The sequence below is a fragment of the Rhinolophus sinicus genome, chromosome 6 (assembly GCF_057876585.1).
Source record: "Rhinolophus sinicus isolate RSI-liver-muscle chromosome 6, RSI-T2T, whole genome shotgun sequence".
Taxonomy (NCBI): Eukaryota; Metazoa; Chordata; class Mammalia; order Chiroptera; family Rhinolophidae; genus Rhinolophus; species Rhinolophus sinicus.
Genome location: NC_142506.1, coordinates 51,364,603 through 51,390,252, shown reverse-complemented (window position 1 = coordinate 51,390,252; position 25,650 = coordinate 51,364,603). Strand labels below are relative to the sequence as shown.

The following is a 25,650-nucleotide window of genomic DNA, read 5'->3' as shown; positions in this document are numbered from 1 at the left end:
TTTTCACTTTAATGATCCATTTTGTCTTTTGATGTCAGTACATGTAAATGTAACTCACTCTTTTAATGACTTACAATTACCCTGTGTGAATGTGCTCTACTTTAATTACTCGGTCCCTTATTGATGGAAATTTGGGTTCTAGGGGGAAAATCATTGCATTATATTTATTACATTAATCTATGGCAACTAGCATTGTGATTAGGACAGTAGGTGTTTGGATCTGACCACATCATTTCATCACAAAATATGTGCGGTGCCATATTTTCTACACTTTATCCCGAGAAGACAAGAAACCTGAGACAGAGCTGAGCCAAGCTATTGTGCTTGGGTCCTTCCAGCCTAAATCTCTCCAGGAAGGGTTAGAGAAGAAGTGAAAATAAACCATCCCATGGGAGAACAGTCTGTTTTTAAGAGAATGGATTTGGTCCTCTCAGGGTAAAAGGGGAAAACCTCACTAATCTAGAAACTTCGTGTTTTCTTCCCCTCTTCTCCCTACTTTTATTCTATGCCATTTTCCTTGGGATCTCTGCCTAACTCTCCACCCTCACCCTCAGCCCCACTCAAATTCCCTGAGAGACTTCTGGAAATTGATTGGGCCTAAACTGGCTCCGGGGGAAATGAAAAACTATAAGGAAAAATAAAATGCTCAGCCTCACTAGTAATTTAGGAAATTAGAATTAATACAACCCATGTTCTGAACAGGTTTTAAAAGGGAAGTGTGTCATCAGAATGCTTTCTGGTCAAGTCACCAGGGTGGGGTACCAAGCTGATAATTAGAAGAAACCCATGAAATGGGGTTGGGTAGCTTGGCTTAGTGGAAAAGGCCTGCATTTGAAGTCAGAAGACCTAGGCTCAGAGTCCTGACTCTTTCTTGTACATTTAAGGCTTATTAATAATCCTAAATCATTATTACTTATTAAGGCTGTCAGGTTTTGGACAAGTTCTTCTACCTCATTGGGCCTTAGTTTCTTTATCAATTAATACAATTTGCATAGTAGCACTGCTGTGCCTCTTCCACAGAGCTGCCTGTAAGGTAATAGAAATAAAATATTGGTAACAAAAGCTGCAAAAATAAGATCTGAGGCTCTAAGGGTAGAATTGTCCTTTGTTAAAAAATTTTGATGTTAAGAAAGAAACCACATCATTTCATCTTGTTCTGAAACTCTGCATGAAGGGGGCTCCTCTCCTGAATCCCTCTTTCTTCAATGTGCTCCTATACTTATCTAGATGTAAATTTAGAGGATGTTTTGAATTACAGGATGAGAAGCTTCCTTCCTCATTAACAGTATCGTCATTAACAATATCAGCAGGTACTTCTCATGAATATCATACCATGTGTAACTTTCAGGAATTGTCATCTCCATTCAGAAGAAAGTATCGTAAATGAAAAAAGATCTTTTTGTAACTGTACTATTTATATTTTAGGACCAGTTTTGTTTCATCTGTACACAGTGAATCCCCCTCCCATGATTTGGAAGCAAACCCCAGATCCAAAGGCCATTCAAATTAAACATCAAATACAGGCCCTTTGTACTTGATGTTTAATTTGAACGGCCTTTGATTCCTGGGTATCTGTGGGCTTCACATTTTGTGGCTGATCTATTCTTTAAGCTTCATTGGGCACAGAAATTTGGGTTGGTTTGTGGGGACAGAGCCAGGAGTGCAGTTTCCAGGCTCTCAGCCTCACGTGGAAAGGTGCTGGCTCAGGTAGTAAATGGCCATCAACTGTGACTGGATGGCCATCAGCTGTGGCTAGTTGGCCATCAGCTGTAACCAGTGAGCCATTGCCCACTAATAAAACTGCTGTGGCTACGCTAGCAGCAAATGGGGGCTAGCAAGAAGATGGTGGCTGAACTAGCAAGAGCGGATTGCAGCTAGCAAGTGAGGTCGGTTGGCAGAGAGAAGTGGATGGCAGGTTGCGGATAGTGTGGCTCCTGCTGCCTGTATCTCCAACCCAGCTGCCAGCGAGAATATAGTGGTATGACTCTCCTATCTATGGCTCCGTGGGTGTTCCTTTTTGGCCTTACCATGTCCTGTGTTCTTATGTGGGGTTCGGGACCAGAGACTCCGCATGCCACCCGGCATGACAGGGTTCCTTGGCATGGAAAGGGAGCTTGGCTACTTCCTGTCAATCACAGGTGATATGCCCTCATTGTTTGGTCCTACCTTGTTTCTGCTCTCTCACCCTATCTTTGAATTCTGGCTCCACTGGAGCTTTGCGCCCCTTGCTGGTATTTGTCTCCCCTAACTTGGGTTCTCACTTTCTTTATGAGACAGTGGCTTGGAATTTGCTTCCTCAGGTAGTTTACACCTTGGTTCCAGTCCCTCAAATCCCATCCCTGGCAGCACTGGTTCACTGCAGCCCCAGTAAGGAGGAGGAAAGGACATGCAAATGTGTGGCTGCTTTCTCTCATGTTGTGGCATTGCTTATCCTTCCCCTGGACCCTGGAAGTATCTTCTGATGGCACTCTTCCAGGCAGAATTAGCCAGTCCAGATTCTCATGTTCAAGTCATAATAATTGCTGGGAAGACGATGGTTAAGTATTTGTTACTGAACCAAACAAGGGTCTGCCCGCCCGATGTGCAGCAAAGCCAAACACTGAACATTGAGGTTTGCAATGGAGAAATTAAAGCTGTTTTATTAAAGCCAAGCAAGGAGAGTGGGAAGCTGTCACTTAAAACCCAAACTCCCTGATGGCTTAATCAAGGGTTTTTAAAGGCAAAGACTGAGGGTTAGGAGTTAAGGGGAATAGGCTGGTATGTTAAAGCACTGGCTGTGCAGGTTTTCATAAGAGAGCTTTGGAACTTGGCCACTTGTGGTAAGATATGGTAAGGGCCTTCAGCACTGAGCCTTCATGCACAGCAGACCCTTTGCTTCTGAAAGGTTTTGGTGTTCAAGTTCTGATCATGTCTCAGTTCTTTGGTTCCGAGTGGGGAGTGAAACTTTGGTTCTGGGTGCAGCTGGGGGGTCAAAGTTCTCTCCTCTGCATGTTTTGGCTGCATGACTAGTGGTTTTGGTTTGTTGACTCAGAAAGGCAAGTCAGTATCTTGTTAGAACCCAGTCATTGGAACACTGTTAATTTTGGGGGCCTTATATCCCAGTTTTCTATAGCATTTTTAGGTCAGCAGCTCTTTCTCTTGATTTATACGATTATGATTCTGATTCTAATTCGAGTATGTGAGTTTTCCAACACCACCAAGCAATTCTCTTACACCAGCTGGGTGTCTTACATTTCAACTCAATTCTGCCACTATCCACCTGAAGATATCGTCATATCCCACAGGTTAAGGGCTCAGTCCCACAAGACTTTCCCCCTCTTTCAGGTGCCAATCGCAGGTCCAGGTTGTTTCTCCTGCTTCTGACCAACTGGCTATAAATCAGAGGTGCCCACAAATTCCTCCTTGGGTTCCGTTATCTTGTTAGAGTGGCTCATAAGACTTAGAAACATTGTCTTTATTAGATTACTAGTTTATTATACAAATATATAATTCAGGAGCAGCTAAACAGAAAAGAGGCATAGGGCAAGGTATAGGGAAAGAACGCAGAGCTTCCCTGCCCTAAGTGTGCCACTCTCCCCAGATTTCCACGTGTTCACCAATTGAAGCTCTCTGAAACCCAGCCTTTTGGGTTTTCATGGAGGTTTTCTTACATACGTAGGTTGATTAAATCATTGGCCATTGGTGATTGATCTAAATCTCCAGTCCCTATTCCCTCTCCAGAGGTCAGGGATGGGACTGAGAATTTCAACCCTCTAATCAGGTTGGTCCCTCTCTGGTGACCAGTCCCATCTTTATGTGACCTAGGGGCTTTCCCAAATTCACTTCATTGACATAATAAAAGACACTTTTATGGCTCTCATCCTTTAAGAAATTCCAAGAGCTTTAGGACTTCAGTGTCAGGAACAGTGATGAAGACCAAATATGTATGTTTTAGAATCCATGCAGCCTCCTTTACCCAGCAACCCTAAGGAGGAACCCAGGGAACAAACTCCCTGGAGGTTGGTGGGAGGACAATGTGAGTAACACTGGCTGTGCAGCATTCACACCCATCCCTCATGAAAATTTCCGTCTGTTTCTAGAATGCCCTGGATCCTCTTCCATCTTGGTGAGTGTTTTCCTGATGTGTACACTATGCTGGCAGGATGATGGGCTCTTACTTCCCAACTGCCCTGAAGGCTATTTCTTGGTTTTTATCTAACAATTAGCCCCAAATATTCACTCTTCATCTTATCCTTGAGGAGAGGCCTATAGGGGGAAAAAAAGGCCAGCAGGCCCACCCCCTACTTAAAACACCACATTTTAGGTTCTGCCCTGATAGGGATCTTCATCTCTACTGTGGTCTTTGGTGATGCATGAAATGGTTACAGTGAAAATCAGGTAGACTGAACACAACAACGTTAGGCTGCCTTTTCTATGTTTCCATTCAGCTTAGTGACGATTGTTCTCATCTCTTCATCTCTGACACAGAAGTGTTGATTATTTCCTAGGGAGGTGTTGGAATATATACATGCATAAACTTTCTGTGTGTGACTCTTCCCCTTCCCTCTCCCAATCCCATGTTTACACACTCTTCTAAGGAACTTTCTAGCCTATTCTATTTTGGCTTAGAGTTATATTTGCCTTTGAACTAAATCAGTATTCATGGGAGTGAGGATTTTTCTCTCCAAGCAGACAGCTTTGTAGGTTTGTTTTTGTTTTATGAAAACACATCTGAGGCTGCTCCTACCAGATGACCTGGAGTCTCGGAATTCTAACTGGTGATGGGAAAAGCACATTATCAAAAGCCCAAGCTTTTTATTTTCCTTTTTGTTTTTATTGCAAGCAATGGGGGAAATGTCAGAAGAATTATAAAATGGAGAAAATATTGATGGTTGCTAGGATGTGAGGTTTGTTTTTCCCTCTTCTGGTTAGGTTACTTGTGTTTATTTGGCAAAGGGCAGCATAGAATGGAGAACAAGGATGGGGGAAATGTCAAAAAATATTTTGTATATAACATTTGCAAGATAAGAACAAAGTGGGGTGAATGCCTAGATGAAAAGCTAAAATAACAAATGCACACGTAAATACAGAGGGTGCCAAAAAATGTATACACATTTTAAGAAGGAAAAACTGTATTAAAATTATAATACTCAATATATACTGATAACCGAATACAGAAGTCACATTTGACTTCTGCAATTACAAGAGGGAATCTCACAGTGATTCCCATCAGCGTCCAGACACTTCTGGCGAACTACTGCTTGAGCAACATTGACCAAAGTGTCCACTCGTATACATTTTTTTGGCTCCCCCGGTATGTATACCTATACATCTATATATGCAGAGCATACATTAAATAAACATATATGTATAGTATATATTTTGCTAAGTAACTTTACATGCCTATTTAATCTTCATAATCACAATTTTCATTTTGTAGATGAATGGACTTGCACGTAGAGAACTTAAAGAACTTGCCCCAAACCATGTTTGTGTGGAGCCAGGATTTGAACTTAGGGAGGGTAATTCCAGAATCTATGTTCTTTACCACAAAGATAAATCTCATTTAGCTCTGTGAATTGTGAAGAGTGAGAGTTTAGGGAGTTTCTTTAAGGATTCACTACCACTCAGGATAACTGTAGGCAGCTAGTGTGATCTTCAAAGTAGAGTAGATCTAGATGGTCAGTTCCCTCTAAAAGAACCTCTGGAACAACCAGAGACAGTCCTGGAACCCGACATCTAGAACATATTCTGGGTCTGGACTGAATTGGCCTGGCAATTTGAAGAGAAGAAGAGGGATTCTATTTACTGGAATATTTTATAAACAGCACACGATTGTCACATGGTACAGGTGAATTTGAAGTGTTTTTTTCCTATTGATCTGACTTCTGATCCAGTTTTTCAAATAACTGCATGCAATATTGCTTACCATTCTGCTATTATCTTCAGAAGTACATAAATAGTAAAATTAACGAAATCCTTTATCTTCACTGTTTCAGCATATAATTTTCCCCATACACAGCCAGCTATCTATCTATAAGACTGTTGTAATAAAAAATCTTTTATTCTGTGTAGCAGAAACCTTTTATTTTTGTTCTCTTCTGAATATGTTAATCACTTTCTATCCATGAATGATTGTCAGAATGGCACACAATATTTCCAGACAGTGAACAGAAATGCTTTTAAAGGGATGTGCATTTCCTATAAAAATTGGAGAATGGTTTTCATTCAGCTCAAAAAATACGGTAAATATTTCTTCCTTTATGGGCCCTACAAAGATGATGCCTGGAAATGGCAAGAGATGGTGTTCATTTGTCAGAATTGAAGTTTCCCGTCTGTGTGGTATGACTGTCATCTTAGCACATCTAGCACGTTGGTGCCCGTATCTGATCCCGTGTTTCATTCAGCTCTTAGGTGATGAGTATCTTAAGGGCAGAAATAATTTCTATGTTTCCTGGGTATCTCTAGTTTTTTTCACACAATATTCGTTGAGCAAATTAATGTCCAGTTCCATCCTTTATCTAGTTACTTATACATCCATTAAATACTAGTGTTTCTAAGAAAAACATAAACATAGGCATCCCATAAATAGGTAAATTAACATTTGGGGCACCTACAGTATGATAATATCTGAACTAGGTATTTAATGGAGGAAGAGAGGAAGTACTAGATGTGGTCTCTTTCTTTAAACTACCTCTAGAGTAATGGAAGGAGAGGGTACAAAAACACACACAAAAATGTACAAGCATCTATTAGCAGAATGAATACAGTCATCCTGTACACATACAAATACTAGCTACATAAATACAGACCAATTAATTAGTGGTTGAGTATGCAGTACTTGTTTCATGCATTACCCTGGAGATATTTTGAATCCTAGCTACATTTCCCATTGCCATCTCTCATGCACCTGGCCATTTTCCCCAACTATCCAGCTGTAATATATATTTGTTGGATGGCAAATCTCTTCAGTGTTAACCTATCACATAATTCAGAAGATATGTCTGCTGCAAAAATATCGTAATATGAATTTCACTACAATCTCGACTCATTTGCTTCTCTACCCTCTTTCCCCTTTGCCTTGCTCAGTATCCTCCCCATCTCCCAGCCCCCAAACCAGTTGGCTGTGCTGTACTTGGTAATATTATAATACCTTTATAATACCTTATAATACATCCTTATCACTTGATGTATTATAATTATTTATTTATGCATCTGTTTCTTTGATCAGCTATTGAAAGAGCTTATCTTTAATGCTTATAATAGTTTCTTCCATTTTTAGCATAGTTTTTGGCTGAAAGTAGAGGCTTAGTCAATGTTGAGTAAATGACTAAGGCTGCAGATTGCTTTTACTAGCTCAGTTGAATCATTCTGCCACAAATCTGGAAGCACAATAATGAAAACCATCTTTACACCTCAATTTTCTGTGATTCGTACAGATAGCCTGAATTCCTGAGATGAAAATATGGGACATTTTTGTTGAATATTCTAAGTATGTCACTGAAGAACACTCCCCAGTTCTTGGCAAGAGTTAGTATCTCATCTCAGTGTAAAGAGTTACATAATCTTAGTTTTGACTACGACGACTTCATACCAAAACCCACCAGAACATGGTAGAACATTCTAATTCAGATCCATCAGTTCAGTCCCAGTGCCCAAATACACTGACCACCAGGCTGCACTGCAGAAGCATCAACTCCTGCCTTGCCACTCCTGCCACCTTCCTTTTCTCTTCTCAGCTTTCAGTACATGCTCATAATTATCCTCCATAGATTTGACCCAGTCTATATGGCATCCCTTTGGCAAATTAATAAGCTCTTAAGGCTTTAGGGGCAGCTCTAAAAAGTTATATAGACCAAATATTTCTTTAAAATCTTGTTTCTCAAATAAAAGTATAAAACTATTATAGAGATGTTTTTCTTAGTCTTATCCAGAATAAAACTGAATTGGGTAAGATATGATTGACTGTAGTCAATTAGCATTGATTAAGCTCTTTGAGTGAGGAAGGCATTGTATTAGAGTGGGTAATGAAGAAAAAAATGTGGTTCCTGTTTTTAAAGATGTCTGTATGTTGACTTGTTTAGAAATTGATCACAAGTATTATTTAATGACTTGAGTCAGTCTTAACAATTTAAACCTGTCTGTACATCACAATCACTTTGGTATCTTTAAAATAAGAAGGATGTCTCCATCCGATACCAAACACAGCTGAGTCAGTATTTTTAGAGGATTGAGCCTGGGAATCTGTGTTGTATTAAAGAAACTTCTGAGCAGATTCTGATGCTGCTATTAGACTAGCTTTTGGAAATCTCTAGTCTATATTTTACCTAAGTAAAACTCAATTGAGATGTTTGGATATGGAAATAACTATAAGAGTCATGTTAGTCTTGCTCTCCATTTTTAGTGACACAATTTTTAGAAATTAAGGAAAATTTTTAGTTTAATAATTTTTTAAAGTGAAAACTCAGGGAAAAGAAAACTGTAAGTACATTTCTTTTACCCAAAATGAAATGTCTGCATTTTTTTTCTTATGTGACTTATATAAAATTTACTTGTTATGCTGGAGTGGTTCATGATTTAGCTTTGCTAACGAGTGCTAATAGGAAGAACATCTGGCACATTGGAATAGAATTAGTTTTGGAAATCATGAAATTCAAATTAACCAGCAAATATTATCAAGTGCCTGCTACGTACCAGGCATAGTGTGCAAATAACCAAAAATATAAAAATGAAGAAATGAGCTACTAAGGAAAACCCGACTGTGGGAAAATAGTAAGTAATAGTGATTTATAAGTAGTAGCATAATATCAGGGGTGTTGTCACAATAATTCCTCTGAGTCAATCAAGGGCAAATTGAATTAAATCCTGTATTGTTAGAATTAACACCATTGAAGTTGGTGTTATCATTTTATATTTTTAATATTCATCAAAAAGGACTTCAAAGAGCTCATATTACATGCATTCAACAGGTTATTTATTACTTTCCAATACTCAGAAAAGGTCAATGTACTAATTTTTAAGGCAGCTAAAAGAATATAGAGGGTGGAACAGTAAAATAATTGGAAGAGAGTATCGCAGATATCCTGCTCCATGACAGTTAACCCAGAAGCAAAAATTAAATTACTCCTTTGGCAGAGGACGAGGTGTGGGAGAGGGGAAGAGAAAGAAGAGTAATAAATGAGGCTGGTTGTGGTAGAAGTCAGATTGTAGGAAAGTGGGGGAAGTCGTTAAAGGAAAGTAAAAGAAAGTGATATTTGGAATCCACGGTGGCACGGTGTACTGATGTTCTAGAATCTTGAGAGGATTGTACTCCTTGAAGTAGAGGGAGTGGGGGCGGGTGCACAGGGAGGGAGAGAAGGAGGGATTGGGAAGGGGTCAGCTCAATATCTGGTATTTGAAGGTAGTGTTTGAAGGCAGGTTTAACTTCCTTCCTCTTTAGTACTAATCAAGAGACAGTTTTGGAATTTCAACTGAGAACAATTTAAAAGTTAGGTAACCCTTCCTATATTCCTAAAGAGTAAATTAGTGTATGGTTAGATTTTCAACATAGTACCCTAATTCCTGAAAATTGTTATGTAATAGCAAATAAATCTAAAGGAAATTTTTACCTATGGACATAATGAAAATTTTTTTCTAATGCCATATTTCTTGTAGGTCACTTAAACAGCTTAGTGGTAACATATTCTCCATATTGATTACATATCTTTCAAAACAATTAAGAGGGATTGTATAGACAAAAATGGATGCTTCATCAGATATGACAAATGTAATTCATGCCTAGTTCTGTTTTTGGTGTTGTTTTTCTTATCGTGATTTTAGTAACAGAAAAAAAAGGGTTTTGAATTCTTACTCCATTTTCTCTTACCCTGCATGCCTACTTACGTTGAAAGATCTAAGTTTATTCTCTAAAACTCCAAAGGTTTCAATAGTTCCATCTTCAGTAGCAAATGTAAACATTTGTACTGAAATTTGGGTTTACAAACAGATTGCTTTATTTTGGTTGTGCTGTATGAAAAACAAGTCAGCTTTGAGAGAAGGAACTTATTACTCACCAGAGGAATGTCATAGAAACAAACAAGATCAGTCATGAAAGAGAACTGGAAACTTACAAGAACATTTGAAAACAAATTTTGTGCTTTTTTTATTCTTTAAAATGTGTATATATGTATGTAATCATCCATCCATACCAGACCCCATCCCACAAAAGGGCTAAATTAATGTACAAAAATACATACAAAACAAAGAGTAAAAATAAATTACTTGGGCAGTCTGAGCCAGAGGAATACTTGTGTGAGAATATAAGATGTGGTCATGTTCTGAAACAGTTGGTAAGGGAAGGATATGAATTTAGCTATAAACTTTCTAACCTATCGGATAAAAGAGAACAAACATCCACTTACAGGAATTATGGTGTCCACAAGATCAAAGCAGACTAGTTCTCCAGATAAAGCACAGCCCTTCCTAACCCTGAGCCCTGAGAGTGAGTTCTCTCTTGAGTCTTAGCAAAGGACCCTGTGTGATCTAGGAGTGATGCTGTCATCTCTGTGTCCCTGTAATAACCGCTACAGCGGCTTCTGTTTGGCTGTTTATTACAGTGTCCCTCAGTTTAGATCCAACAAAACCAAAGTACAATTCAGTAAAATCAATTCAGTGAGTTACCAAAATAAGGTAGTTCAAGTATGCAGCTTTGGAACAGAATATGTACAAGGGACAAACATGTATTGAATTGCCTCTCACATATACTGAATTGTTCTGTTAAGGAATAAAATGAGAAAAATCATGTTACATTAGGAAATTTTACAGAAGAAAAACTTAAGAAATGAAAGGAATAATTCTTTTATTCTGTACAAAATGATAGCTTTGTTTTAGTCCTCCTGGTACTGGGCTAATTAATACTTTCCTGAAGGAAAGCAGAAGCTTTTGAGGAGATAGGTTGGAGGGTGTTCTAAATAATAGGGAGCTAGCCATAGGCACCAAACTCCAAAGACCCTCACAAGAGGCCCCAGAATCTCAATACTTGGAGGTTGGCTTCAGGCCACAGCAGAGTACCACCTAATTAGCCCTACAAGTGGCACACCCAAAGGTGGTCTCAACAGGTACCAGAGCCCGCTGGGGCAAATCCCATTCAGTGGGTAAGCCCCCTGCACAGCAGCCTGTAAGCTGTGGGTTTGGCCAAACCCCACAAGTAGTCAGGCTAAGGGTCAATTCCACCCGCTGATGTGCCAATAGCAATCAAGGCTTAATATAACAGGAAGGCTCACACAACCCACACAAGGGACACTATTGGAGCACGCAGAACAGGTGACTAAGGAGACTGTGCCAGAGCCCCACAGGGCTCCTACTACATAAGGCCTCCTGGCCCAAGACTGGGAGACATAGATCTACCTAATACATAGAAACAAACAGAGAGGCAGCCAAAATGAGGAAACAGAGAAATACATCCCAAATGAAAGAATAGGAGAGAACTCCAAAAAAAGAATTAAATGAAATGGAGGCAAGCAACCTACCAGAGACAGAGTTTAAAACAATTGTTATGAGGATGCTCAAGGAATTTAGTGAGAACTTTAACACAGAGATAACAAGCATAAAAAAAGACATAGAAATCATAAAAAAGAGCCAGTCAGAAGTGAAGACTACAATAACTGAAATGAAGAATACACTAGAAGGAATCGCCAGCAGACTAGGTGAAGCAGAGGATCGAATCAGCAATTTGGAAAGCCAGGTAGCAGAAAACACCCAATTGGAACACTAAAAAGAAAAAAGAATCCAAAAAAATGAAAAATGAGGATAGTTTAAGAGACCTCTGGGACAACATCAAGTATTCCAACATTCTCACCATAGGTGTACCAGAAAGAGAAGAGAGAAAGCAAGGGATTGAGAACCTCTTTGAAGAAATAATGACTGAAATCTTTTAACCTGGCAAAGAAAACAGACATACAAGTTCAGGAAGCACAGAGAGCCCCAAACAAGATGAACCCAAACAGGCATGCATCAAGACACATTATAATTAAAATGGCAAAGGTTAAAGACAAAGAGAGAATCCTAAAAGCAGCAAGAGAAAGGCAACTAGTTACTTATAAGGGAGCTCCCATATGACTGTCAGCTGATTTCTCAATAGAAACTTTGCAGGCCAGAACGAAAGGATTGGCACAAAATATCCAATGTGATGAAAGGCAAGGACCTACAACCAAGGGTAATCTACCCAGCAAAGCTATCATTTAGAATCGAAGGAGAGATAAAGAACTTCCCAGACAAGAAAAAGCTGAAGAAGTTCATCACCACCAAACCAGTATTACAAGGAATCTTAGAGGACTTGTTTAAGACGGAAAGAAAAAACAAACAAACAAAAAAACAAGATAAAAATTATGAATAATAAAATGGCAATAGCTACATATCTGTCAACAGTTACTTTCCATGTAAATAGATTAAATGCTCCAACCAAAAGACATAGGTGGGCTGAATAGATAAGAAAAGAAAACGCTTACATATGCTGCCTACAAGAGACTCACTTCAGATTGAAAACACACACAGATGGAAAGTAAAGGGAAGGAAAATGATAATTCATGAAATGGAAACAAACAAACCAAAAAAGGCTGGGGCAGCAGTACTTATACCAGATGAAATAGACTTTAAAACAAAGGCTTTAACAAGAGACAAAGAAGGACCCAGTAATCCCACTTCTGGGTATTTATTTGAAGAAACCCAAAACACTACTTTAGGGGCCGTGTTCATCCATATGTTCATTGCAGCAATGTTTACAAAGGCCAAGATGTAGAGGAAGCCTGGGTGTCCGTCAATTGAAGAATGGATAAAGGGGAGGTGGTACAGATATACAGTGGAATATTTCTCAGCCATGGAAAGGAATGGGATCTTGCCATCTGCAGTGGCATGGATGTACCTGAAGGGTAGTGTACTGAGTGCGGTATGTCAGACAGAGAAAGACAGATGCAATGTGATTTTGCTTATGTGTGGAATCTAAAGAACAAAGTAAACAAACATAACAGAAACAAACTCTTAGATACAGGAAACATTTTGATGCTTGCCAGATGGTAGGAAATTTGAGGGTGTGGATGAGAAAAGGGGAAGGAATTACCAAGTACAAATTGATTGTTACAAAGTAGTTATGGGGATGTAGGTTATAGCATAAGGAATATAGTCAATAGTATTGTAATAACTATTATGGTTTCAGATGGGTACTAGATTTGTTGGGGTGATTGATGGGAGTGGTTGGGGGACAGGGTGAAAAAGGTGAAGGGATTAAGTACAAAGTAACAGTTACAAAATAGTTATGGGGATGTAAAAACATAGGGGATACAGTGAATGATATGGTAATAAATATGTATAGTGCCAGGTGGGTGCTAGACTAGTCAGGGGGATCACTCTTATATAAATGTCTAACCACTATGATGTACACCTGAAATTAATATAAAACAATATTGAATGACAACAGTAGTTGGAAAATTAAAAAGAGGTGGTGGTGAAAGGGAATAAGAGGTCTGAATTTCCAGGTATGAAACAAACATGTCATGGGGGTGTGCAGCGTAAGGAATATAGTCAGTAGTATTGTGATAGTGTGATACAGTGTGAGATGGTTGCTGGACTTGTGGTGATCACTTCTTTAAGTATATAAATGCTCAATAACTATGGTGTACCCCTGAAACTAATATAATTAGCTATATTTTTAATAACAATCTTGAAAAACAAAATACATGAAGAAAAAAGTTAAAAAGAAAGAAAATTAGTAGGAGAAATCACATTCCTGTGAGCAACAAAAATGAGTACATACATAGAAATAAACATAAAAAGAAATGTGTAATTAAAGTTTATATGAATAAAAAAATTTCCTTACTTTTTTAAAGTTGCTGGGATTGTAAGAATTACAGAAGCCTTCCCAGAATGGAAAGGTAGAATTAAATGCTAAGGGACCACAGTTTTTCTTACCAAGTGGCCTGGTTCTTTGGGGAAAGTGGACTGACCCTTGACATGTGAATGCTTTTTATTACTCAGATCTCTAAATCATTTCCCAAAGAGGCCTAGGTCAGGCAACCAGCAGGCTTGAATTATGATACTTTCTTCATACCTTTGACTTATTGAAAATCTCATTTATTATTGACCAAATTTACATGCTTTCATTTTTTACATGAGTTCCCATTGGTAAAATTAATCATTTGATCAAAGTACCGAAATCAAACAAGAAAAGAATGAATAAACAATAAACCCTAGAAAGTTCAGATTACCATCCAAGTTCTATTTATTTGGAGTCATTTCTAGGCTAAATGTAAATAACTTCGGACTTGAAGAAACTCTGAACATTTTCTTTCCTATGAAATTTCCCTAACTGAAGAATGCAAATAGCTAGAAGCTTGACTGGCACATTTTTCTTGTTAATAATAACATTCTTGTATACCACATAGCATGGTACACAAGTAATTTGCCTCTTATTGCATACATTCTGATAATAATTCTGGTTATGAATTAGAGTGAACAATGTGGGGAGGTGGAAAGCTAATCATTTATGACCATATTATTTTAGGTCTACTTATGCTTTTGCCATTTTGGTAACAGTAAACAAGAACATTGCATATTTCTTAAGTGGATTTCAACGTATGAAAGAAGATGGCCACCTGGCTGTTTGCTGCTTTTTGGTTTTCAGAGCTGAGGCCACCTAAGCTCCCCGAGCAATCTTCTCCATCAATAGGATGGCCTGAGGATACAGAGATGGGTGACATTGTCTGGTGGACCCTCATTTTCATCCGGATATAAAGACCGAAGTATCATTCACGTCTTGCCATTTCATGTGCAGCCCAGACCACAGCAGCCACTTCTGATTTTTCTCTCTTATTTGGGGATGACTGGGAAGAAGGAAGAAGCCAGATTTATTTGTGGGAGTAAATGTTTTTTAAGACTTCTCCTCTGTTGTGTCTGTGGAATAAAGGATGTCAGTTAAAAACTGGCATTACATGACAAACACAATTTTCTAGAGTCAAGATACACCATTAATTTTTGCAGAGATTTTAATTCTCCTAGAAAGAAAGTATAATTGTTTATTTAACTATCCTGTGTGCTTCTAGGGTAAAAATGTGTTAGAACAGGGGGTAGGACTCCAGAAGCTTATGGGTAGAAGAGCAGAAGCTATAGAACTACTTAACTGGGCAGTTTTTCATTCTGGGACTCAACTGCCCCATCTGTAAAGGATTTATGAAAACAAAACACAACACAACACAACAAAACAAAACAAAGACACTTGCTAGGTGGTTGTAAGGCACAGCGATATTTTATATTAGTATCATCAGAGTTTATTGATGATAAAATCAAGTGATAATTCTACAAATGAGAAATGAAAACTAGTTTTGAATTGGGTATTTTTGGAAGGCATACATATAAAATGTTAAACTTACTTGGGTTAAAAAGTCAGATTAAGAAGTATCTAATTTTGTCAGTAATGTTCAGCCAATATTTACAGTACATATCAATTTGATTTTTATGGTCTATAATGGGGAAGAAGAAAGAAGAAAAAAAGGAAGAGGAGATGTAAAGTTAAAAGGTAAAGGAAAAGACAGAGTGAAGCCCAAGGTCAAAATTCAACCACCTAAAGATCCCTTAGGTTGGACTCTCACAGGTCACGTGACTGCTCCTCTTTCTTCCTAAGACAAGGTAGGAGACTTAGTTCCCTAGATCCATCTGCTAAACAGCTGAGGCAACTTCCTAAGCTGCAGTGATCTTCCTTTCTTTAATATTGTTTCATTCTTTCCCTCCTCTTCCTTCTCCTCCTCCTTCTTCTAACTCATTCATTCTTTCGTTCAACAAATATTCTTTGAGCATCACGTATGTGTCAATCTGTTCTAAACACTAGAGTTCCAGCAGAGAATTAGTCAAAGTTCCTGACTTTGTGGATCTTATATTTTAGTGGGATAGAATCAATAAAAATAAATGAATTCTTACATAATGTAATCTCAGATAGTGACAGGAGCTATAAAGAAAAATAAACCAGGGTGAGGGGAGAGAGATTGATGGGGAAGGAAATTTCTTCAATGTTCACTACTTGTAAACTCTCATATGGTTATTCTGACCAGAGAGGCCCAGCAGCTTACCTACCTCTGAATTACACTGCATAATGTATTTAAGTGTCCGGTCCCTGAAATCAAACTCCAGCTCTATTATCTACTTCTTTTGGGATTTTAGATAAATTACTTATCCTCTGTATTCAGTTTTCTCAATTGTAAAAAGGGAATGATAATCATAACTACATCACAGTGTTGTGAAGATTAAGTGACAGAGTGCATATCAGATGTTCACTTTTGTCCCTCGTACACTAATTTAAAAATAAATGTTAGCTATTATCATTAGCAATATCACTCAGTTATAGTTTTGTTAACTTAAAAATAAAAGACCAAAATGAGAGCATTTATTTGATATCAAAGAGAATAGCTATTCTGGAAGTACTGATCCAGGCAGAAACCCAATAGTGTTCCAATTGGAAGGTGAGGGCAAGAGGGTATTTATGAGAAAGGAAAGGGGAATAATTACATGAATAGAAGAAAGGAATTTTTTCTGGTGCTAATAAGCCAAGGAAGGAATTTCTATAGGTACAAATAAACTATTCTTTAGCTGTACATTGTGATGCTAATTCTAAAGAATGTTTTCAGTTTTCAGTCCTGTAGTCAGGATTTCGGCTTCCCTGTTAGCTTTAAAAACAGTTGTTTGAAATACAGTGTTTGTTTGTCCCAGTCCAAAAGTGACTTTGCCCCGTTCAGCCATTCCGAAAATTCAAGGAATAAGATGTGCAAGGAAGTTCCTCTGGAATGGCTGCCCTGGCTCTGTTCTAAAGTGGCTGCACTCATATCAACTTTTCACAGTTTATATATTCTTTCCACCTAAAACACAATTGTGAGAGTTTTTCATGTATTTAAATATTCCTTGGAAAAACCATAGAGTATGCTGTCATGTATACTATCTTTCACTTTTGGATGAAAAAGGGCCCCAGTACAAGTTTAGTGACTGAAAGTAACCTCACAGGGTGATCTGATCAGAAATTTCTAACTAGGCAGGTCATGGTGGGTCGTCATACCCGAGGCCTATAACTTCTTTAGTAAAAGGTTTTTAAGCAACCCTGTCCATTGTTCTTATGCATATAGATGAACACACCTTTGAAATGCCAGAAGTAATCCTCTTTTCCAGACCCCTCAAGGAGTAACCACCCTCAAGAGAGCACATAATGCTGTGAACTGTCCTGTACTTTGTTTTTGCCCACCTTCACGTAATCTGCCCTAAGTTCCCTCCTTATTTCCAAATGTATAAAAGAAACTACAAAACTCATTCTCTGGAGCATTTGAGATCTTGCTTCCTGGCACTGTCATCAGTTTGGCTCAAGTAAAAATTCTCTGCAGGTCTAGATGTTCTGACATAGACAACTTAATCATTTTCTATTATTGGATATGTTTCTACAATTTTGAAAGTGCATTATATGTCACAAAGTTCACCTCGCTTTCCTCACATTTAAACTAAAAAGAAACTATAAACTTATGCTATGATTTATGTTTTCCTGTACTATGGTTAATATGTTGTAACTTGTTTAATTCTAAAAAAATTTACAAACAATTTAAATATATTAATACTTGGAATCAGCATTGTTATTATTTAAAAACAATAAGTCAAAGCGATTAAGGTACCTGTTCTTGGACTCTTTGCTCAGAGGAATTACTCCCCTCAATACTGTGAGTTTCTCGATGTAGTAACATTTCAAGGTATTTTGTAAATGTTTGTTTCACACAATTGGAATTTGAACACTAAACTTTCTGAGGTAATTTAATGCCCACCTTCCTGGAAGTGCTTTTTATGAAAATAGGCACGTGATGTGTATTTATTAATTTGATTTCATCCACTATTTTCCACCTTAGCTGTTTGGGGTCCTAAAATTGCAGATAATCAACATAGTGATGCTTTAATCTTTACCAGTTTCTACATATTATTGTCATCTTGCTAAGTGTACAATTTTTTGAAAAGGACTAATTTTATTTGGAAACTAATTTTAGCTCCCTGGCCACACTTAACTCTTTTCTTCATTAAACCAGAAAGAGAATGTTTAATCATGGTTTTGTGGCTCCTTTTCTGTAAGTAAATGGAGATATCTATTCCCTTTGACTTGTGTGATTAATGACCTATCGGAGCAATTAATAGAAAATAAAGCATCTATTAAAACAACAGATATATTAAATATTCTTTTGTTTTTGGACAAATACGTATTGTATTTCATGATCTCTGATAAAATTAATTGTAATACAATCAACTTCTGACTGTCTGAGAGAAGATTATTCATTACGTAGATTAACCATGACTAACATAATTCCATTTTTGTCCTCCTCCTGGTGTTTAAGACATATTTAGCCACTTCCTTTCAGTCCCTTAGTTTGTACTGTTAAGTAACAATATTCTACTGAATAAATTTAAAGATTTAATTGGCTTTACTGAATGATTCATGAATTGGGCAGCATGCCATCTAGTAAATAAAAAGGTGCTCTGAGTAGCTGTACAAAATAGAAGGTTTTTATAGGCAGAAGGAGGGTAAGGCAAGGAGGTTAAAAGAGTGGATTATTTTAGGCAAGTTCACCTCCCTGTCGAGGTAAAAAAGGGGGGGGGGCTCTTACCAGGCAGATTACCTCACTAGTGTTGATCAGGAAATTCCAGACTGACTGATTTAAAATTCCACTCCTGGGAGAGACTGAACTGAAATTAGATTAGTTGTTAAGTCTTGGTGGAACTTTGCACAAGTGACTCCATTTTGGGTCTGTTGTTTCTTTTACTTAGAAAATCTAAAGTATATTTGATATCCGATGAGGCAAAACAAATAATGCAAATATGGGGCATAAAATATATAAACTATAAAATCCAAAATAGATAGTCTTTTGATTACCTGTTAGTTTTGGATTATTTATACCACTGTGTTTTATCCATTACTCAAAAAAATTAAAAGTAAATGATATTATTTTTATAAAAAACTATTGCCAAAAATTCTTATTCAAATAATTGGTAGAATTGATGAACAAGAATCATTTATATTCTTATTAAGTGCACAAGCTAACAAAATTATGGTCAAGTTTTCTATATTAATTAAATAAAACAGCTTTTGTCATCATAGTTGTATTTGTTATGTTGTTCAATTTGGTGCAGACAGTAAGAACCATCTTTCTGTCTGAGTGAAGATTATTCATTATGTAGATTAACCATGACTAACATAATTCCATTTTTGTCTTCCATTTCTGACTTCGTGCAATGGCTTATAAAAGTTACCATATGTTAGATCTTCCTCTTAATGTTTGGTCTATTTTAATGACTAGATAAATGTCCAGAGGTTAAGTTAGGCCCATATAAGCTTTCTAGAACTAGTAGAAAAGTGATAGGGCTTGTATGTTTCAATAGAATAAACATGAAATTGAGAATCAGCTTATAACTTAATTCTTATTGTCATCTTTGGCAAGTCACTTAATTTCCCTTTAGGCTCCATTTTCCCCAGTTCTAAGATGATTATAATATTTTGTTTGGAATTATTGTGAAAATCAAAGGAATAGTTTATAAAAACACTATGTAAACTGTAAAATACTGTATATTTGTTATTTATATTAATACATGGGGGGAAATTCTTGACTTGTCTGGTGAGCCAGAAACTGACCGATGTCCTCGTCCCATTCTGTAGGTACAATAAGATTAAGAAGCGAGGATGATTACACCGCCCTCAGGTAAGTTACGTCATATCACCTGACCTTTAAAACTAATCAGTGAACAACCTAAGCCTTAAATCGGCTCTAGAAAAGTTTCATTTGTCAGGCTCAGAGGTCCTATTTGATTTTCCTCTCTGTCCAGTAAGTTCATGATTTGCAGCTCACTGAGCTAAAACACACGCATCCCAGAATATACATAAAAAGAGTATGAACTGAGATAATTTTAGGCCCAGAGTGTTTTTGGGAATAGAATGATGAAGAATCCAAGCAGAAATGGGATGTACCATGGAATTCTAAGTACCAGCTTACTTTTTCGTGTTGAACATGACCTTTCTTTCCTGGAATGCCATCTGAAGACTGTCTTTGTACCTCTGAACCGATGAGTGGGAGGTATCTTAGACTAGCGGGGCTTGGTACCTAGAAGAAATAAAGAGTTGGTAACACATACTAAACTGGTTACTTCTGTAATGTGAATTCAGGGGTAGGCGGTAGGGAGTGAGAAGTTCCAACTGCTTTAAAATACACTTCCCTTCTCAGTTGCCCGTTATTAATTCTTAATATTAATACTTCACCCTTAGCATCATCTGTAAGTTAAGTGTTTGATACCTATTACAATGAACATGTTTTTGGGAAGGAGAAGTAACATTTTAAGAAATAATAAGTTAACATTAAGTTGAAATATTTCATCTTCAGTTTATTATTCATGGTTAATTAATTAGTTCTTAAAACAGACGTTATCTGGAGTGGAGACTTGAAGGATAAGTAAGGATTTGGAAGGAAACGGGTGGGTGAATTCTGGGCAGATAATGCAGAACAAAGTCACAGAAGAGGGGAGAATAGTGATGCTTCAGGGATAGCAAGCAATTTGGCATAGCTGGAGTACATGGTAAAATGTGGTAGAAATGAGGTGACACAGTTCAGGCAGAGGCCAGATCATGCAAGGTTTGTATGCCAGGCTAAAAGCATTTGGATTTTATGCTGTAGGTGATGAGCAGCTAGGATGCAGGTGGAAGTAGTTTCCTGTGGTGCGGTTCAGTGTGGAATGTCAGAGACAGATGATCAAGGCCGTTGACACACACAACGGAGGACCTCTGTGATCGGACACAGCATGTTTATGGAAGCATCAGTCAGCTTCGTGTGTCATTTTCTCCAACCGTGCTTAGTAGCCCAGTGTCAGCAATGAGACGTCAGGTGCCCTATTGTTCTGTAACCACTCTGGTCCACGAAACATTCAACTCACCCTGTATATAGGCAGAGAACCAAAAACAATCCCTGCCTCTTTGTTTTCAGTCCTGAAACTTTCCAAGGCATGTCTTCGGATCTGTGAAACAGAGGAGTGAATATTTAATGAAAAGGACACATTTCATAAGTGGCAAAATTCCTGGGTTCAAATTTTGACTCTACACTTAGCTGCATGACTTTGGCAAATTTTTGCCCTGTTGACTATTCATAACAGTCAAATGAGATTATGTATACAGTAAAGTGCTACTCAAATGTAATTTACTACCTTTGTGTTATTACTGATAACCTGTCAAAAAGAAATTAGCAGAAGTGAGTAGAAAATATTACATAATTGAGAATGCAAAGGAATGGGCAAAACAAGATTGCTGGTAAAATCAGAGATTCCTAAGTGAAAGGTATTTTAACTCAATGTTAGTATAAACCTTTGTTATTTTACCAAGTAATTGAGAATTTGAAGGTGTGATAAGAAGAAGGCAAGTGTTTTAATATTTGCTGTATTCAGTTGTTTCAAGAGCTTTAAAACCTTTCTGGAGTTTTTCCCAAATTTATTTGTTTCAGTTAAATTACTTTAAAAAATATTCATCTTCAAATTGAAAGAGAATATTAAAAGTGAATACCAATTCTTACTTTTGGGTTTTGCTATTTCAATCGTATTAAACAAAACAAGATGCTATGCATGTATCTTTGCCCATGAGGAGTTTATGATTTCGTGGTGGCGGGTGGGATGTAAAGGTCAGTCTACAAATAATTCCAATTCAGTGTAGAGCATGGTAAGTGAATGTATTTGAGGCACAAAGCAGGGAGAGATTGGGGCCTTTGGAGAAAGTGGAATTAACATTTACATTTGGTATACATTTTCTCATTTACTTCTCACAACAACTCTTTGAGAAGGAAAGAGATAAAATAACTTATCTGGGCCAGTCTGGTGGCTCAGGTGGTTGGAGCACCGTGCTCCTAACACCCAGGTCACTGGTTTGATTCCCCCATGTGCCATGTGAACTGCACCCTGTACAGCTAAGATTGTGAATAACAGCTCTCCCTGGAGCTGGGCTGCTGTGAGAAGCTGGAGGTTGGTGTGAGCTGCCGTGAGCTGCTGTGAGCAGCCGACTGATGACCTGAGACCGACCGCCTCAGCCGGGGGAGCTCAAGGCTCCTAATACCAGCATGGGCCAGGGAGCTGCGTCCTACACAACTAGACTGAGAAACAACGGCTTGAACCGGAGTGGGGGGGGTGGGGGGTGGAAGAAGGGAAAAAAATAAATAAATAACTTATCTAAGATTAAACCTAATTCTGTTACATTCCACATCCACTGTCTCTCCTGCTTGTCACCCTGCTTCTGGGAGAAGCTATCTGAATTCCATTGGGACAGAAAGGTTTGGAAATTGCTTCATTTCAAAAGTGTTAAATATTTATTAAATATGAAGTTGACACAGTAAAAGAATTATGACATAATGAATATTCATGGACCTGCTGCTCTGCTTTATAAATTGGAACAGTACTCTCAACTTTGAGGTTCTCAGTGTACTATTCTCTGGCCTCAGTTTTTTTTCACCAGCCCTCAGATGTAATGACTATCCTGAATTTTGTGCTTTTATTTCTCTTGCTTTTAGCTATATAGTTTTGCTGTATATGCTTTTTGCCAAAACAATATTTTATTTAATTTTGGCCCTTCTTGACTTTTATATAAATGAAATCATTATATGTATTTTCTTATGCAAAACTTTTCTCATTCCATAATATGTTTCAAACATTCATTTATGTAGGTGAGTGTTATTCTAGTTCATGTATTTTCACCGTTCCATAGTATTCCAATTTATAAATGTGCCATAATTTATTTACCGGTTATAGTGTTGACAAGCGTTTAGGCTGCTTTCATGTTTTTACTATTACAAATGATACTGCCCTGAGCATTCTTGTACCTGCCTCCTAAGCACCTGTTCAAGAGCTTCTCAGGGTTTATACTTAGTAGGGCATGCCTATTTTCAACTTTACTGGATAATGCCACATTGTTTTCCAAAGTGGTTCTACCAACTTCCATGATTTCCACCAGCAGATTACTGTTCTGATTGTGCTAAATGCACACTGACCCTTGATATTGTCAGACTTTTTGATATTTGTCATTCAGGTGGGTATAAAGTGGTATTTTATAACATTATTGATGTGAATTTCCATGTTTACTAATACGGTTGAGGATGTTTTCATGTGTTTATTAGATTGTTTTCTTTTGTAAAGTATCTATTCAAGTATTGGACCTTTCTTAAAATTGGACTGTCTTTTAGTCTTACCTCTGTTTAGGATACTAATCCTTTGTCAGTTACAAAGGTAGGACGGATTTGGACAGATAGAGAAGAGTCATGGAGAGAACAAGGATAGCCCAGGTGAACTGTAGGGACAGAAGGCTGAGAGGAAGGCTTAGGGAAACATCTATTCTGATTTGTAGCGGGTAGTGCAAATGTAGGTTAGTGATGGGAGGTAAATTTAGAAAGGTAAGTTTGGTTTAGTTTGTGTAAAATCTGGAGGAAATCAATTTTAATTAATGTCAGACCTTAGCCTAAAGACTCATGCTATCCTCTTTCTTCGGAAGTGTTAGGAACAAAATGAATAACAGTATACTTTTCTCTCCTAATTCTGCACTGAAGAAAAGTGTGTCTGTCTGTGATGAGCGGAATAATGGCAACCAAAGATGTCCACACCCTATTCCCCTTACACCCAACATGTGAACATATTGCTTCACTTGGCAGAAGGGGCTTTGCAGATGTGATGAAGGTTAAGAACTTTGAGGTGGATTATCCAGGTGGGCCCAAGCTAATCGTAGGAATCCTTAAAAGCAGAGAACCTTTCCTGTTGTGTCCAAGTCATGTGACCACAGATGACCAGTCAGAGAGATGCAACATTTCTGGCTTTGAAGATGAAGGAAGTGGGGCATAAACTAAGGAATATGAGATTCTCCCCTGGAGGCTTCAGAAACAGAGCACAGCTCTGGCAGCACCTTAATTTTAGCTCAGTGAGACCCAGGTCAGATTTTCAACCTACAGAACAGTAAAATAATTGATTTGCATTGTTTAAGCCACTAAGTTTGTAGTAATTTGTAATAGCAACAATAGAAAACGAATACACGGTGCATATCTAAATTCAGGAAACAAAAACAAAATGTGTTTGCTTGTTTGTTTGTTTGTTTAAAGCTACCTTGGGAGAAGAAAGAGACTTGAAAAACTTAAAATCATGTTCCACTTCATAGGCTTTGGGAGGTACACGTTTGAAAAGCAAAGACATTGAGCTCATTTTCTTCCATCTGCATATAAAGGTACAAGAAAAACTGTTAAGTACACACGCACACACACACACATACACACTCGTACCCCTTTTATTCTCTTCCTACTAAATAAGTACCCATTACATCCTTTATTTTTTGGGTCCCCAAATTTTCTGGCTCCCATCGCACTAGCCCTGATGATACTACCTTTTCATTTAAGTCTTACTCCACTTGGCTTCCCAGATTTCCCTCTAGGGAAACCAAAGAAATTTCTACTAAGCCTGAACATTCCATGTGGTAAAATTCATTAATAGCCATTGGAAAAAACTGTATAGTAGGGACTGGGTACAAAACCAATGCCTGATATTTGTGGGACTCAGGGCATCTTCCACTGTAGTTAAAACTTATTTGTGCATGTATTTAAAAAGTCATAATTAAAGATTAAAAACATTTAAAAATAATAAATAGTATGTCCTGAGATGGAGTACTTCTATAGAAGAAGGCCCATTGTTCTACACACAAGACATAATTATTTATAATGTGAACACATCTGACATTTAAGCTATCCCAAATACATCATACTGTTCCATACTTCTGTATCTACTATTTACATCTGTTGCCTCTGTTTGTGATGTTCTCCACTAGTCATTTTTTATTTGTTTGGCAAATATATTTTGAGTGCCTACTGTGTGCTAAGCACTGAACTAAGAACTGGAGAAATAAAGATATGTGAAATGCATTCCTTGTACTCAGCAAACTCATAAAATAGTAAAGATGCAAATTAACAAATTATAATATATTATTTCAAGTATATGGATGTTCAAGATTCAGCAATTACCCAAAGGAGATTGATCAACTTTGCTTGGTGAATCTTAGCATATCTTGATGAGTTTCGGCTCTAGTGCACCCCCTCTTACGTTTTAGCCAGACTTCTCCAGTGCCCCTTACTCAATAGCCAGGGCAAGTCTTGAACTCTTCCGTGGGGTTTGGGCAGTCACCTGGAACCTCGAATTGCTTCTGTTTTGATATGAATTCTGTGTGGCTTCTGACGCAGCCTGGCAATTCCTGTTAACAACCATTCTATCGACTTTTGGACTAGATGATGGCATTGGGTCTCTCCAGCTTTGACTTACTTAGGATTTCCCTGAAAGGACTTTATCTTAGACAAACCTTTCTGTTTCTTCCCTCTTTGGACTTACTTAGTCAGCTCCCCCAGTTTTGGTCTGTTGGATGTTACCAGTCTATGCAGGTCTGGTCCCCTGAAGGCTAGACATTTAGACATCCATCATCTAGGGTTGAGCTTTGCGAATGTTGAGAGCTCAAATGAGCACCAATCTCTTTCATTATGACAAGGATCCGACCACAGTCAAAACCAGGACTGAGCTTTCCAAAAGCACAAAACAATGTTTCACCAACATTCTATTCCCCGTTGGGGGACTGTCCTTTCTCCCCTGAACCTT

At 37.8% G+C, this 25,650-nt stretch overlaps 1 protein-coding gene across 1 annotated transcript in view; it reads right to left on the bottom strand.

Moving 5' to 3' along the window:
* Window positions 1–9,945: 9,945 nt before the first annotated feature.
* Window positions 9,946–25,650, bottom strand: part of WDR64 (WD repeat domain 64) — an 87,445-nt gene continuing 71,740 nt past the window's right edge. Inside the window, exons 25-28 of the mRNA XM_074316790.2 lie at window positions 24,124–24,229; window positions 20,935–21,015; window positions 20,004–20,111; window positions 9,946–14,901 (exon numbers count right to left, since the gene is read on the bottom strand). Of these exons, the coding sequence (XP_074172891.2) occupies window positions 14,818–14,901; window positions 20,004–20,111; window positions 20,935–21,015; window positions 24,124–24,229 (379 nt within the window). The 3' untranslated portion in view covers window positions 9,946–14,817. The remainder of the gene's footprint in view (window positions 14,902–20,003; window positions 20,112–20,934; window positions 21,016–24,123; window positions 24,230–25,650) is intronic.